At 36.5% G+C, this 17,651-nt stretch overlaps 1 protein-coding gene across 4 annotated transcripts in view; it reads right to left on the reverse strand.

Annotated features, from left to right (window-relative positions):
* Positions 1–17,651, reverse strand: part of VPS13A (vacuolar protein sorting 13 homolog A) — a 238,929-nt gene that overhangs the window by 142,575 nt on the left and 78,703 nt on the right. For all 4 annotated transcript variants that reach the window (XM_073021503.1, XM_073021502.1, XM_073021504.1 and 1 more), the window contains 3 exons: positions 17,275–17,407; positions 15,150–15,267; positions 7,565–7,703 (listed from right to left, as the gene is read on the reverse strand). In XM_073021503.1, the coding sequence (XP_072877604.1) occupies positions 7,565–7,703; positions 15,150–15,267; positions 17,275–17,407 (390 nt within the window). The remainder of the gene's footprint in view (positions 1–7,564; positions 7,704–15,149; positions 15,268–17,274; positions 17,408–17,651) is intronic.

Below are 17,651 nucleotides of genomic sequence, written 5' to 3' on the forward strand. Positions count from 1 at the left end.
CAGCTCATCTCATTGGGACTGGTTAGACAGTGGATGCAACCAACGGAGGGTGAGCTGAAGCAGAGTGGGGCTTTGACTCACCCAGGAAGTGCAAGGAGTCAGGAACTCCCTCCCACAGCCAAGGGAAGCCCTGAGGGACTGTGCCATGAGGAATGGTGCACTCTAGCCCAGATACTACACTTTCCCAGCGTTCTTTGCAACCCACAGACCAAGAGATTCCCTCAGGTGCCTACACCAACAGGGCCCAGGGTTTCAAGCACAAAACTGGGCAACCATTTGGGCAAACACCAAGCTAGCTGAAGGAGCTTGTTTTCATACCCCAGTGGCACCTGGAATGCCAGCGAGACAACCATTCACTCCCCTGGGAAGGGGGCTGAAGCCAGTCTTGCTCAGAGGATCTCACTCCCATGAAGCCCAGCAAGCCAAGATCCACTGGCTTGAAATTCTCACTGCCAGCACAGCAGTCTGAAGTCAACCTGGGATGCTTGAGCTTGGTGGGGGACGGGGCATCCCCACTGCCAAGGCTTGAATAGGCGGCTTTTCTCTCACAGTGTAAAAAAAGCCATCTGGAAGTTCAAATTGGGCGGAGCCCACCACAGCTCAGCAAAGCCGCTGTAGACAGACTGCCTCTCTACACTCCTCCTCTTTGGACAGGGTATCTCTGAAAGAAAGGTAGCAGCCCCAGTCAGGGGCTTATAGATAAAGCTCCCATCTCCCTGGGACAGAGCACCTGGGGGAAGGGGCAGCTGTGGGCACAGCTTCAGCAGACTTAAACATTCCTGCCTGCCAGCTCTGAAGAGAGCAGCGGATCTCCCAGCACAGGGCTCGAGCTCTGCTAAGAGACAGACTGCCTTCTCAAGTGGGTCCCTGACCCCCATGCCTCCTGACTGGGAGACACCTCCCAGCAGGGGTCGACAGATACCTCTCACAGGACAGCTCTGGCTGGCATCTGGCGGGTGCCCCTCTGGGGCGAAGCTTCTGGAGGAAGGAACAGGCAGCAATCTTTGCTGTTCTGCAGCCTCCAATGGTGACACGCAGGGAAAGAGGGTCTGGAGTGGACCTCCAGCAAACTCCAGCAGACCTGCAGCAAAGTGGCCTGACTGTTAGAAGGAAAGCTAACAAACAGAAAGGAACAGCATGAACATCAACAAAAAGGACATCCACACAGAAACGCCATCCAAAGGTCACCAACATCAAAGACTCAAGGCAGATAAATCCACAAAGATTAGGGAAAACCAGCACAGAAAGATTGAAAATTCCAAAAACCAGAATGCTTCTTCTCCTTCAAAGGATCACAACTCCTTCCAGCAAGGGAACAAAACTGCACAGGGAATGAGTTTGCAGAATTGACAGAAATAGGCTTCAGAAGGTGGGTAATAACAAATTCCTCTGAGCTAAAGGAGCATGTTCTAACCCAGTGCAAGGAACCTAAGAACCTTGAAAAAAGGTTAGAGGAATTGCTAACATAAATGACCTGATGGAGTGGAAAAACACAGCATGAGGACTTTGTGAAGCATATACAAATATCAACAGCCAAATCGATCAAGCAGAAGAAAGGATATCAGAGACTGAAGATTGACTTAATGAAATAAAGCATGAAGACAAGATTAGAGAAAAAAGAATGAAAACGAACAAAGCCTCCAAGAAATATGGGACTATGTGCAAAGACCAAACCTACATTTGATTGGTATACCTGAAAGTGGTGGGGAGAATGGAACCAAGTTGGAAAACATTCTTCAGGATATTATCCAGGAGAACTTCCCCAACCTAGCAAGACAGGCCAATATTCAAATTCAGGAAATACAGAGAACACCACTAAGATATTCCTCAAGAAGAGTAACCCCAAGACACATAATCGTCAGATTCACCAACGTTGCAATGAAGGAAAAAATGTTAAGGGCACCCACAGAGAAAGGTTGGTTTACCCAAAAAGGGAAGCCCATCAGACTAACAGCGGATCTCTCTGCAGAAACCCTACAAGCCAGAAGACAGTGGGGGCCAATATTCAACATTCTTAAAGAATAAAGCAAGTTCTTAGAGACCTACAAAGAGTCTTAGACTCCCACACAATAATAGCAGGAGACTTTACACCCCACTGTTAATATAAGACAGATCAACAAGACAGAAAACTAACAAGGATATTCAGGACTTGAACTCAGCTCTGGACCAAGCGGACCTAATAGATATCTACAGAACTCTCCACCCCAAATCAACAGAATATACATTCTTCTCAGCACCACTTCGCACTTATTCTAAAATTAACCACGTAATTGCAGGTAAAACAAGCCTCAGCAAATGCAAAAGAATGGCAATTATAACAGTCCCTCAGGCCACAGTGCAATCAAATTAGAACTCAGGATTAAGAAATTCACTCAAAACCGCACAACTACATGGAAACTGAACAACCTGCTCCTGAATGACTACTGGGTAAATACTGAAATTAAGGCAGAAATAAGTAAGTTCTTTGAAACAATGAGAACAAAGACACAACATACCAGAATCTTTGGGACACAGCTAAAGCAGTGTTTAGATGAAAATTTATAGCACTAAATGCCCACAGGAGAAAGCGGGAAAGATCTAAAATTGACACCCTAACATCACAATTAAAGAACAAGAGAAGCAAGAACAAATTCAAAAGCTAGCAGAAGACAAGAAATAACTAAGATCGGAGCAGAACTGAAGGAGACAGAGACACGAAAAACCCTTCAAAAATATCAATGAATCCAGGAGCTGGTTTTTTAAAAAGATTAACAAAATACATAGACCACTAGCCAGACTAATAAAGAAGAAAAGAGAGAAGAATCAAACAGACACAATAAAAAATGCTAAAGGGGATATCACCACTGATTCCACAGAACTACGGACTACTATCAGAGAATACTATAAACACCTCTAGACAAATAAACTAGAAAAATCTAGAAGAAATAGATAAATTCCTGGACACATACACTCGCTCAAGACTAAACCAGGAAGAAGTCGAATCCCTGAATAGGCCAATAAGAAGTTCCAAAATTGAGGCAGTAATTAATAGCCTACCAATGAAAAAAAGCCCATGAGCAGATAGATTCACAGCAAATTCTACCAGAGGCACAAAGAGAAGCTGGTACCATTCCTTCTGAAACTACTCCAAACAATGGAAAAAGAGGGAGGGATTCCTCCTTAACTCATTTTATGAGGCCAGCCTCATCCTGCTACCAAAACCTGGCAGAGACACACACAAAAAAGAAAATTTCAGGCTAATATCCCTGATGAACATCAATGTGAAAATCCTCAATAAAATACTGGCAAACCAAATCCAGCAGCACATCAAAAAGCTTAATCCACCACAATTAAGGTTGGCTTCATCCCTGAGATGCAAGGCTGGTTCAACATATGCAAATAAATAAACGTAATCCATCACATAAACTGAACCAATGACAAAAACCACACGATTACCTCAATAGATTCAGAAAAGGCCTTTGATAAAATTCAACACTCCTTCAAGCTAAAAATTCTCAATAAACTAGGTATTCATGGAATGTATCTCAAAATACTAAGAGCTATTTATGACAAAGCAACAGACAATATCATACTGAATGGGCAAAACCTGGAAGCATTCCCTCTGAAAACTGGTACAAGACAAGAATGCCCTCTCTCACCACACCTATTCAACATAGTATTAGAAGTTTTGGCCAGGGAATCAGGCAAGAGAAAGAAAGGGTATTCAAAAAGGAAGAAAGGAAATCGAATCGTCTCTGTTTGCAGATGACATGACTGTATATTTAGAAAACCCCAATGCCTCAGCCCAAAATTTCCTTAAGCTGATAAGCAACTTCAGCAAAGTCTCACAATACAAAATCAATGTGAAAAATCACAAGCATTTCTATACACCAATAACAGACAAACAGAGAGCCAAATAATCAGTGAACTCCCATTCACAATTGCTACAAAGAGAATAAAATACCTAGGAATCCAACTTACAAGGGATGTGAAGGACCTCTTCAAGGAGAACTACAAACCACTGCTCAAGGAAATAAGAGACGACACAAACAAATGGAAAAACATTCCATGCTCATGAATAGGAAGAATCAATATTGTGAAAATGGCCATACTGCCCTAAGTAATTTATAGATTCAATGCTATCCCCATCAAATTATCATTGACTTTCTTCGCAGAATTTGAAAGAACTACTTTAAATTTCATATGGTACCAAAAAAGAGCCCGTATAGCCAAGACAATCCTAAGCAAAAGAACAAAGCTGGAGGCATCACGCTACCTAACTTCAAACCATACTACAAGGCCACAGTAACCAAAACAGCATGGCACTGGTACCAAAACAGATATAGACCAATGGAACAGAACAGGGGCCTCAGAAATAATCCCACACATCTACAACCATCCGATCTTTGACAAACCTGACAAAAACAAGCAATGGGGGAAGGATTCCCTATTTAATAAATGGTGTTGGGAAAACTGGCTAGCCATATGCAGAAAACTGAAACTGGACCACTTCCTTAGACCTTATACAAAAATTAATTCAAGATGGATTAAAGATGTAAATGCAAGACCTAAAACTATAAAAACTCTAGAAGAAAACCTAGACAATACCATTCAGGACACAGGAATAGGCAAAGACTTCATGACTAAAACACCAAAAGCAATGGCAACAAAAGCCAAAATTGACAAATGGGATCTAATTAAACTAAAGAGCTTCTGCATAGCGAAAGAAACTATCATCAGAGTGAACAGGCAACCTACAGAATGGGAGAAAATTTTTGCAATCTATCCATCTGACAAAGGGCTAATATCCAGAATCTACAAAGAACCGAAAAAAATTTACAAGTAAGAAACCAACAACCCCATCAAAAACTGGGTGAAAGATACAAACAGACACTTATCAACAGAAGATATTTATGCGGCCAACAAACATATGAAAAAAAGGTCATCATCACTGGTCATTAGAGAAATGCAAATCAAAACAACAATGAGATGCCATCTCATGCCAGTTAGAATGTCAGTCATTAAAAAGTCGGGGAACAACAGATGCTGGAGAGGATGTGGCGAAACAGTAATGCTTTTACACTGTTGGTGGGAGTGTAAATTAGTTCAACCATTGTGGAAGATAGTATGGCGATTCCTCAAGGATCTAGAACCAGAAATACCATTTGACCCAGTAATCCCATTACTGGGTATATACCCAAAGGATTATAAATCATTCTACTATAAAGACACATGCACATGTACATTTAATGCAGCACTGTTCACAACAGCAAAGACTTGGAACCAACCCAAATGCCCATCAATGACAGACTGCATTAAGAAAATGTGACACATATACAACATGGAATACTATGCAACCATAAAAAAGGATGAGTTCATGTCCTTTGCAGGGACATGGATGAAGCTGGAAACCATCATTCTCAGCAAAGTAACACAGGAACAGAAAACCAAACACTGCAAGTTCTCACTCGTAAGTGGGAGCTGAACAATGAGAACACATGAAAACAGGGAAGGGAATATCACACACCGGGGCCTGTTGAGCGGTTGGGGGCTAGGGGAGAGATAGCATTAGAAGAAATACCTAACGTAGATGCTGGGTTGATGGGTGCAGTAAACCACCATGGCACATGTATACCTATGTAACAAACCTGCATGTTATGCACATGTATACCATAACTTAAAGTATAATTAAAAAAAAAAAGTTATTAACACTATTTTTGGAATGTTCCAAGTTTGAAACCACTTCAAAATAAAAGCATTTAAACATGAGTAAAGAACCCTCTGTACCCCCCAAAAATGGAGGGAAATGTGAATATATTTTTTTCTTTCTGAAATTCTCTCAGAAAGGGAAAAGTCACATGATACAAATCTAGAAATCATGAAGGAAAAAAAAAGTGACTATGTAAAAAATAAAATGCTTTTGCCTGGCAAAAATAAATTTATATATGAGATAAAAATCAAACAACAAAATGAGGAAAAAACAGGAATTTTAAATGACAAACAGGTTATTTCCTTAATTAGACAACCATAACCCAATAGAAAAAAGACATGAACAGCAGTTTCCAAAAACAGAAATTAAATTAGTAAATTTAGGAAAGTATGTTCCACTCATTTAAAAAAGCATATCAAAACCAGAAGATAACATTTTTCACTTCAAATAAAATTTTAACATTTGCTAATACTCAGTAATGAAACCAGAGAAAGATATTCATTTACTGTTAGCAAACTGTAAGTTAAGCAAATTTGGACTGGGCACAGTAGCTCACACCTGTAATCTCTGTACTTTGGGAGCCCAAAGCAGGCAGATCACTTGAGGTCAGGCTTTTAAGACCTGCCTGGCCAACATGGGGAAACCCTATCTCTGCTAAAAATACAAAAATCAGCTAAGTATAGCGGCACGCACTTGTAGTCCCAGCTACTTGGGAGGCTGAGATGGCACAACTGCTGGAACCTGGGAGATGGAGGTTGCAGTGAGCCAAGATTGCGCCACTGTACTCCAGCCTGAGCAAATGAGGGAGACCTCGTCCCAAAAAAAAAAAATGTTTTTGGCAAAATAATCAAAATTCAAAAATCACACACTCTTTTATTCAACAATTCCATTTCTAGAAATTTATTCTATGAATAAAAGTATAAGCAAATATATATATATATATAAGTATATATATATGAGGAAGTTCAAAGCAGTATTTTTCATAACTATAAACGGTCATAATGTGACTATCCATCAAAAGGAGATATATTAAGCAAAAGATGGTATATGCAGAAAATGAAATACTATATCACCATAAACAAATGAGGTAGATCTGTATGTGCTAACGTAAACATTTACCTAAGGCATATATGATAATAATGGTAAAAATAATACAGATTCAGAATAGTGAGTATAATGATTTCATTTAATTTAAAAAATATAAGAATACAGGCCAGGCACGGTGGCTCACACCTGTAATCCCAGCACTTTGGGAAGCTGAGGCGGGTGGATCACAAGGTCAGGAGTTCAAGACCAGCCTGGCCAAAATGGTGAAACCCCATCTCTACTAAAAATGCAAAAAAAAATTAGCCGGGCGTGGTGGCAGGCACCTGTAATCCCAGCTACTCAGGAGGCCGAGGCAGAGAATTGCTTGAACCCAGGAGGCAGAGGTTGCAGTGAGCCAAGATTGCACCACTGCACTCCAGCCTGGGCGACAGAGGGAGGCTCTGTTTCAGGAAAAAAAAAAGAATATATACATGTATGTGTACATACACATGCTGCATACACACACACATGCATATGCATGTTCTTGTGCATGTCTGTACTAGTATATGCCATAAATATTTTTTGAAAAACTAGAGAAGCAGTAGTTAACAGTGTTATCGCTCAGGAAAGGGATTGGAGGCAGCAAAAATTAGGAAAGTCGATTTATTATTTTATATCTTTCTTAACTATAATTTTTACCATTTCAGTTTCTCTCTTAAAATGTAATTTTCTTAATGTCTATTCAAAACAAATTGCAAACTGTCTTACATAAAATTCCTGTGATTGTTTCAAATACTATTAGTGGACTTCCTTAATTCATGTTTATATTAATTTTGAAAATCACATTACCTGGAATGATTTGACAGGGGCAGATACTTCAGTTACTGGTTCAGGTTTTGGAATGCTTTCAACCAATTCCATAATTCCTTGTAGTTTTTTATCTGAGATTCGTAAAGAAATAAGAGGTAACTTCCCAAAAATCTTGAATCTGTTTTGAAAAGATAAAAATAAGTAATTATAAAGGAATTATTCTGATTTAAGTGCACTAATTAAAAAGACTGTTCTCAAATTATCTGAATCAAATGTGATTTTAAACACTAAAAATCTCTACTCCAATTTCTGTCTTACCTTATTAACCAGTCTCATTAGATGGGCTAACCTCATTATTTTTCAGAAGTTTATGTTTTTATTTCATGTAATGTTCTTCTACTGTTTACTGTATACAATTGACAATTACTACCAATCAAGTGTTTCCCATGTGACAGGCATTGAGGAAAGCACTTTACATGCATCATTGGAAACAGTCCTCACAATCTATGAGGCAGACAACCTATTTTTGCTCTCTATTTATTTTAAGTTCCTATATGTATATGGTTCCTATAAGAAAACTAAGGTTTGGCAGTGCAAATAGCCTGCTCACGAGACTATATAGCAAAGATCATGGGACAAAATCACATCAGAGTGCTTTATTATTCTTTTAATTGCCTTGACAGTCTCCTTTGAGAAAGAGAGAAAGAGAAAGTTTTCACTATCAGAGAGAGAGAAAGTTTTCACTCCCCATTTTTATCCCTGCATTTTCCCTAAAAATTATTTTTCCATGTATGCATACTGATTACTTACATTATCTTTCTAAAACTGTACTGGAGTCCTACAGAAAATTACAAGCTTTCTTTTATTTCCAATACCCTAAATATTTGTAATTAATCACAAGCAGAGTAGTTTAACTTCATTAAACATTATGAATCGATCATCTTAATGCACTTAAACTTATTTTCACTTTCTTGAAAAATCTGCAAGTTGTGCAATCTAAAGATGCTGGGTACCAAAACAGTACCTACCAAACAGCAAGTATCCTTTTATTTGCCTTCAAATTAATGCAGCTCAATTTTCAAGGGAATGTTCCTGACACTCGTGAAGTTCCAGGATTTAACATATCATATCCACTTTATATTGCTCACAATATTATAAAATAGAAACCAAATAAATTCTAAGATTTCATCTTTCTAAGTTAAGTCATTATCATTTCTGGCCTGTATTTTAATTATACTAACCTATAAGCTGGTCCGAATCTATAACCATTATCAATCTTTATTACATTATTATAGATATATTATTATAATCGGCTATTTTAATTCCTGCTATGCTATACATATTCCCTGCATCACAAGACTTAAATTCTTCCTAATCATATACTGATAGAGCAAGTCCAAATGAAGATAAAAGTTGCACTTTTCTCCCCTCAGAGAAAGATCACCTACTTTTTCCAGTACCCTGTAACTTACCAAGAAGGAAAGTATTTAAACTATGCTTAAAAATGTCAATTCATAGTCATATGTTTACAACAAGAAATCACACAGATCTTTAATCTTTATCATCACAGAATGAAAAACTTCACAAGAATAGTAGAAAAGAGTAAACAAGCAGGGAACATAAGGAGGGAGGAATGAAAAGACTTAAGCCTTTTCTCTAAAATTGAACCATATCTAAAGCTGGATTTGAAAAAAAACAAGGGAATACACAGCATGGTTTTCTTTCCTTCTGTCTCTTAAACCAAATTCCAGGCATTCCTCTTCCGCAAGACTCTCAGTGCATGCTTTGATTTTCTAAGAAAAGAAAATCTAGGAGAGTAAGATTTAGGGCCCTGGACAATGCTTGTTACAGAGTCACTATGAGGTAAAGGTCAACAAAAAAGGGTGTAGGTCTCTCCCTTTTACATGTTAAGTATAGTAAATATTAAAAACAATGTTCATACCATGTACCATACAGGAAAAGGCCAGGGTCTCTCTAATTCCCTCTATTCTTCCTGGTACACTTTAACTAGGCATGAAGCCTTCTCATGTAGCCTTGCTAGTAGCAACTCTCCTGGAAGTGTTTGGATGTTAGATGAGAAAAGCCTTTGGTTAAATTTTAAAATACATCTGTGCCTGAGGTTTGAATATTTGTAAGAGAGAAAAAAAGGTGCTGTTATAAGGAAGAAGTTAAATGGCTACCTACAGTCTAAACTATTTAGAAATAAATCATCTAAATGGCCCAGTCTTAGTTCAAGAGACTTCTCTACTTAGGATCTCAGGCACATACCTTCAGCTAACAATGAAACATAATAATCCCAGTAAACATAAATACATGGACAAATATAAAGCAAACGTTACTGGAATTTTGGTTTATAACTCTACTATTTATTTTCTACATAAATTAAAAGACAAATGCATAAGAAATAATTATAATTCTTTGTTAATGGGTATAGAATATATAAAAATATAATCTGGGACATCAATAAGATAAACTGGAGGGGGCAAAACAGGAAACAAGTAGAGTTTTTGCATGCAATTGAACCTAACTTGGTATCAACTTTCTTTTTCACTTTTTAAACTTTGTGTCACCCAGGCTGGAGTGCAGTGGCATAATCACAACCCACTATAGCCTCAACCATCTGGGCTCAAACTATCCTCCCACCTTAACTTCCCAAGTAGCTAGGACTAAAGGCATGCACCACTACGCCCAGCTAATTTTATTTAATTATTTATTTACTTATTGTAGAGACAGGGTCTTCCTATGTTGCCCAGGCTGGTCTCAAACTCCTGGCCTCAAGCAATCCTACCAGCTCGGCCTCTCAAAGTGCTGGGATTACAGGCATAAGACTATGCAACCTGCCTCAAAAGTCTTAAATAGACTGTTATAGCCTGGGCAACACAGCAAGACCCACCTCTACAAAAAAATTTAAAAATTAGCTGAGTGCAGTGGTGTGTGCCTGTAGCCCCAGCCACTCAGGAGGACAAGGCAGGAGGATCACTTGAGCACAGGAGTTCCAGGCTGTAGTGAGCTACAATCACAACACTAGCCTAGGCGACAGAGCAAGACCCTGTCTAAAAAAACAAAGAAATAATAAATAGATTGTTATAACTTGAGGATATGATACATAATCTCCATGGTAATCACAAAGAAAACATTTGTAAAATGTACAAAACTGGAAATGACAGAGGAATCAAAGCATGTCACACACAAAAATCCACTGAACACAAAGGGCAGCATTAAAGGAGGAAACGAGGAATTAAAAAAGCTATAAGACATACAGAAAGTAAATAACAATATGACAAAAGTAAGTCCTCCCCTTCTGTATTTACTTTAAATGTAAATATATTTTTTCTTAATTAAAAACTTAAAGTGACAAAATGGATTAAAAAACAGGATGCAAGTACATACTGTCTACAAGAGATCATGTTAAATCACAGAAAACACACAGGTTAAAAGTAAAAAAAAAAAATGAAGAAAGATATTCCATGCAAATAATCACCAAAAGAGAGCAGGAATGCCTATAACAAAAACAGCCAAAGTAGACTGCAAGTCAAAAACTGTTACAAGCAATAAAGAAGGACATTATATAATGATAATGAAAGTATAACTTCACCAAGAAGATATAACAATTATAAACATGTATGTGCCAAACATCAGAGTTCGAAAATATATAAAGCAAGCACTGACAGAATTAAGAGGAAGAAACAGACAGTTCCATGATAATAATGGGAGACTTCAATATCTCACTGTCAATACTGAATAGAACCACCAGGAAGTAGATTAATAAGAAAACAGGGGACTGGACCAATAAAATTGACTAACTGGACCAAAATGATGTATATAGAACACTCCATCCAGCAAAATAGACATTTTTCTCAAGTGCATATGAAACATTTTCCAGGACAGATTATATGTCAGGTAAAAAAACGAGTGTCAAAAAATGTCTAAACAGTGAAATCATAAGAAGTATCTTTTCTAATAATGATGAAATGAGTCTAGAATGCAAGAGTAGAAGGAAAAGACGTAGAAGTCACACGTGTGTAGAAATTTAAAAACGGATAAACAAGCAATGAGATCAAAGAAATCACACGGGAAGTTAGAAAATAACTCAAGACAAATGAAAATGAAAATACAACATACCAAAATTCATAGGATGCAGCAAAAGTCTGCCAAAAGGGGACTTTATAGCTGTAAACACCTACATTAATAAAGAAGAAAGACCTAAAATCAATAGCCTAACTTTACACCTTAAGGAACTAGAAAAAGAACAGCAAACTAAACCTAAAGCTAGCAAAAATTAAAAAAAAAAAAAAACAGATGAAAGCAGAGATAAATAAAATAAAGTACAGAAAAACAATAGAGGAAAAAATCAACAAAAATGTGAGTTGGTTCTTCAAAATGATCAAGATTGAAAACCTTTAGTTAGATTGAGAAAAAAAGAGAAAAGACAATTTAAATCAGAAATGAAAGTGGTTAACATTATTACTCATTTTACAAAACAAAAAGGGTTGTAAGAGAGAGACGATTATGAACAATTTTACACCAACAAATTGGATAATCTAAATGAAACAAATTCCAAGAAACACAAATCTACCAACACTGAATTATGAAGAAACAAAATCTGGATAAACTACTATGGAGATTGAATCAGTAATCAAAAACCTCCCAACAAAGAAAATCTCCCATGATCTTCAATAGTGAATTCTACCAAACAATCAAAAACCGAAGAGGCAGGAATCCTTTCTAATTCATTTTATAAAGACAGTGTTACCCTGATATCAAAGCCAGACAAAGATACTAGAAGAAAATAAATCTGCAGTCTAATATATCCGAAAAATATTAATGCAAAACTCAACAAAAGCACAAGCAAACCTAAATCAATAGCTCATTAAATGGTTTATATATCTTTTACTCTTGGAATTTATTTATTCCTGGAACAAGAAGATTTATTCCTAGAATAAAAGGATTTTTTGCTGGACACAAGAAATATGATTTAATATATAGAGAGCAATCAAGGTAATATACCCCATTAAGAGAATGAAGGAAAAAAAAATCATCTTAATCATTTTTCACATGATCACATGGTCATCTCAAAGCAGAGAAAGGATTTGAAAAAATTCAACACATTTTCATAACAAAAAGTTAGCAAACTAGGAACAGAAGGAAACTACCTCAACATAATAAAGGCCATCCATAAAAACCCCACCGCTGACATCATACTCAATGGTGAAATACCAAAAGCTTTTCCTCTGGGCTCAGGATTAAGGTGAGGATGCCAACCTAAACCACTTCTACTCAAGAGAGTGTTAAAACATTCTAGACAGACCAATTAGGCAAGAAAGAGAAAAAAAGGCACCCGTATCAGAAAGGGAAAAAAACTACCTCTGTACACAGATGATAGGATCTTATATGTAGAAAATCTTAAATCTGTTAGAACTTTAGAATCCTAAAACTTAGAACTGTAAACAAATTCACAAAGTTGCAGGACATAAAAATCAGTTAAGTTCCCATACACTAACAATAAACAATCCAAAAAAAATTTTTTTAATTCATTTACAATAGCATCAGAAAGAATAAATTTAAGAAATGAGGCAAAAGACTTTAGTACTGAGACCCAGAAAACGCTGTTGAAATCAAAGAAGACACAAATAAACAGAAAGATAGTCCATGTTCATGGACTGTAACAGTCAACATTATTAAGATGTCAATACTATTCAAAGGGATCTACAGATTTGATACACTCTTTATCAGAATCTCTATAACATTTTTTGCAAGAAAAGAAAACTCCATCCTAAGATTCATATGGAATATCGAAGAATCCTGAATAGCCAAGACAATCCTGAAAAAGATTAAAGTTAAATAACTCACATGTCCTGATTTCAAAACTTCCTACAAAGCTACAGTAATCTAAATAGTGTGGTACAGGAAAATAAAGACATAGAGACCAATGAAATAAAACAGAAAGCCCAAAAATAAGCTCTTGCTATATGGACAAATGATTATCAACTAGGGCACCATGGCCACTCAATGAGAAAAGGACAGTCTTTTCAACAAATTATATTGAGAAAATGAGATATTTGCATGCAAAAGAATAAAGGTGGGTCCTTATTCTACATACCACATACAAAAATTAACTCAAATGGATCAAAGATCTAAATAAAAGAAGCTAAAACTATAAAACTCTTTAAGGTAAACAAAGAAGAAAAGCTTTATGACATTGGATTTCGTAATAATTTCTTGGATAGGACACCAACGCATAGACAACTAAGATAAACTAGACAATAAAAATTTTAAACTTTTAGACATCAAAGGCCACAGTCAACAGAGTAATAAGGAAACCCAGAGTGAGAAAAAATATTTGCAAATCATATATCTGACAAAGAATTAATATCCAAAATATACTTTAAAACTCTCACAACTCAGGCGGGCGCAGCAGCTCATGCCTGTAATCTCAGTACTTTGGGAGGCTGAGGTGGGTGGATCACAAGGTCAGGAGATCGAGCCCACCCTAGCTAACACGGTGAAACTCCGTCCCTACCAAAAATACAAAAAATTAGCCGGGTGTGGTGGCACACGCTTGTAGTCCCAGCTACTCAGGAGGCTGAGGCAGGAGAATCACTTGAACCCATGAGATGGAGGTAGCAGTGAGCCAAGATCACACCACTGCACTCCAGCCTGGGCAACAGAGTGAGACTCCATCTCAAAAAAAAAAGAAAAACATAAATATCCACATTAAAAGATGGGCAAAGATCTTGAATACATATTTCTCCAAATAAATACATGAACGGTCAACAAACACAAGAACAGATGTTCAACATCACTAAGCATTAGGAAAATGACATCACTTCACACCTATTAGGATGACTATTAAAATAAAAAAATAAAAATAAAAAAAAAAAAACAGAAAATACCAAGTGTTGTAGAGGCAGTGAAGAAATTGAAACCCTTGTGCTGGTAGGAAAGTAAAATGGTGTAACTGCTATAAAAAACAGAACAGCACTCCTCTGAAACTTAAACACCAAACTACAATATAATCCAGCAATTCTACTTCTGAGCATATACCCGAAAATACTGAAATCGGGGACTTAAGCAGATATTTTGTACCTCAGCATTATTACAACAGCCAAACATCATTAACAACACAAATGTCCACTGAAGGATGAATAAATAAAACAGAGTGTATACATATAAGGAATATTAATCAGCCTTAAAAATACATGAAATTCTGACATATGCTCCAACATGGTGAATCTTGAAGACATTATACTAAGTGAAGAAACCCAGGCACACAAAATCTAATTTTCTATGATTCCACTTATGTGACGTACCTAAAATAGTCAAATTCATAAAGACAGAAGATATAATGGTTGTTGTCAGGGGCTGGGTGCAGGGCGAATGGGGTGTTACTGCTTAATTGGGTATAGAGTTTCAGTTTGGAAGAGAAACAGTTCTGGAAATGAACAGTGGTGATGGTTGCATAACAGCAGCATGTGTGAACCTACTGACAATGAAGTATACTCTTAAAAATTGTCAAAATGGTAAATTTTATATACATTTTACCACACACACATTAAGTATGGTATTTCCCTAGCTACAGAATTACCCAGAAAATCCACAGTCACACGCAACAAACAATACATACTTGGGCATCCTTACATCCATGAAAACCATGGCCTTAGACAGTTCCAAATTGAAGTGCATGGGTACCAAAATATGCTGGGTAGATACATTGAGTTTTCGTGCTTCTCTCCAATTATCACCTAAGTACAGAAAATGGTTCATATTTAATAACATATTTAATGTAACTATAATATGAAAAACACACAAAACCTAAAATTACTATTAATACTTTATAGTCACACATTCCATTATATGAGAAAATTTCCCCACATCTAGGTAATCTTAATGTCACATTCTCAGGTACACACAATCAGTAGGTTATCAAATCTACTGTACACCCACTGACAATCACTACACCAACCACATACCTTACCCAAAAAAGTAACATGGCAGGAAGGCAATAATGCAAAAGGTAGTAAAAAGTGAGGTTCTTTAACAGTAACTAATAAAAGCTATCATTTATTAATTTATAATTTCTACTCTTCTAGGCAATATTGAAATGTTAATTCTCAAAATGATATATAATAATCCCACTTTAGAAAACTGAGACTCAAAAGAATTTATAACTTGCCTGTGATCAATCTGCTAGTGATAAAATTGAGGTCTACTAACATATGACCCCCCCTGGCAACAATCACTGCAGAGTTACAAGCCTAAATGTTCCATAAGGGAATGGTTAAATAACTGAGATCATAGCCATATAGCGTCATATAGACAATAAAAACCATGAGTTCAAGTGACCAAAATATTACTGGTAAAAGAAAAAAAATCTGGATATAAAACTATATAAATCGTGTAAAAAAAATACATTCACAAATGCTTCCAATATAACACCAAACAAGCACATCCCACATATTCACAGGCACATACATTGAAAAGCATACTAAAAGAATATGCAACAAAATATCAATGGTGTTCTTGCCTAAGCAGGAACATAAAGGTTTATCTTTTTGGTTTCTGAATTGTTCAGATTTTCTAAAATAGGTATAATCAGAAAGAAATAACTTTAAAAATTCATAACAAGATTAATGTGATCTCAGTCATATAACGCATTTTCACATATACTATCTCATTTGAACCCAATAATTCTATGAGTCATAAAATTCCAGTCAAGGAAAACCAAACCCTGTAATTTATTCCCTGAAAAGAATTTATGGACTTTAAAAATAATGTACTTTTGCCACCCACTATACCTTTGGGTTTCCTCCACCACAATTAGAATATGATAAAAATACAAACTACGTTCAGTATCCTGAAGCAAATATAATTAAAGAAATAAAATGTTTCAGTCAAATTAACAATTTTGAAAACAACTACTTTGGATTCTCATTGTTTCTCCTTTTATTGGTTAGCTCAGGTAATTAAAATCTGACCGCATACACACACATAGATCTCTACATATGGATCTCTTCAACAGATCAAACTTTATTGAATTATCTGCATGTTCACTAACACTCTAGGGATTCAAAAGCAGTATAACAGAATGAAAAGAAAGCTGAATGAGTCTGGGGTCTCTTCCTAACTACTTAAAAGGCTCTTGTCATGTGAATTTCTGGCTTTGACTTCATCTTAAAAACTAGCTCTAAATCAGAGACTCCTGACTGGTACACCACAGTGAATGAGACACAAGTATGCCAAGGAGAGTGACCCTCGTCAGTCTTTGTATGGCTGTCCATAACTGTCAGAGTCCCCAGGCTGCTTACTTCTGGCCCTGAGCAATATCTTCTGGTTATCCAGCTGTGTAGTAATACCAATATCATTTTCAATATGGGCCAACTTTGGTCAAAGGCTGAAAAACACTGATATAGATCAGGATTTCTCGACCTCAGCACTACTGATATTTGTCATGAGGGACTGGCTTGTACATTGTAGGATGCTTAGTAGTATCCCTCACCTTCACCCACTAGATGCTAGGAGTGCCACACACGCTCTACCTGTGACAACCAAAGATGTCTCCAGATACCAACAAATGTCTCTTGAGGGGCAAGACTGCTCCTGGTAAGAACAGCTAACCAATATTTACTATCATTTCTAATTCAAAAATATAGAAGTTCTAACACATTTAGGAGGAAGGTCTTCAAAGTGCCTGAAAACCTAATTAATCACTTCAACAAAATCAATCAACAAATAATGCATTTTATACTCACCAACTCTACTGTAAAGCAGCTGTATGCTTGTAAGTTGAATATCAAAGGAATCATAAGCTATATCCATTATCTCTTTAAGATTGGCCTCACCTTGTTTCACATCTGGTAATTCAGAACGACTTTTACTTGTCACCTTCAAGTTAATTTTAATAGTTTAGACTATGCAAAATACTTCAAAATGTAAGTATAAAGTTTTAATTTTTAGACCTATAATACAAAATGTTAATATGAGAGGATAAATTCACAAGTAAGCATACACAATAAGGCTATTAGAAAGGTCCTCATCCATGAGATATATAATGAGAGAGAGAAAGTAAATTTTTACATATTAGGATATATTTCCCATTTACTTACATTAAAAGAAAGAAACCAAGATG

The sequence above is a fragment of the Chlorocebus sabaeus genome, chromosome 12 (genome assembly GCF_047675955.1).
Source record: "Chlorocebus sabaeus isolate Y175 chromosome 12, mChlSab1.0.hap1, whole genome shotgun sequence".
Taxonomy (NCBI): Eukaryota; Metazoa; Chordata; class Mammalia; order Primates; family Cercopithecidae; genus Chlorocebus; species Chlorocebus sabaeus.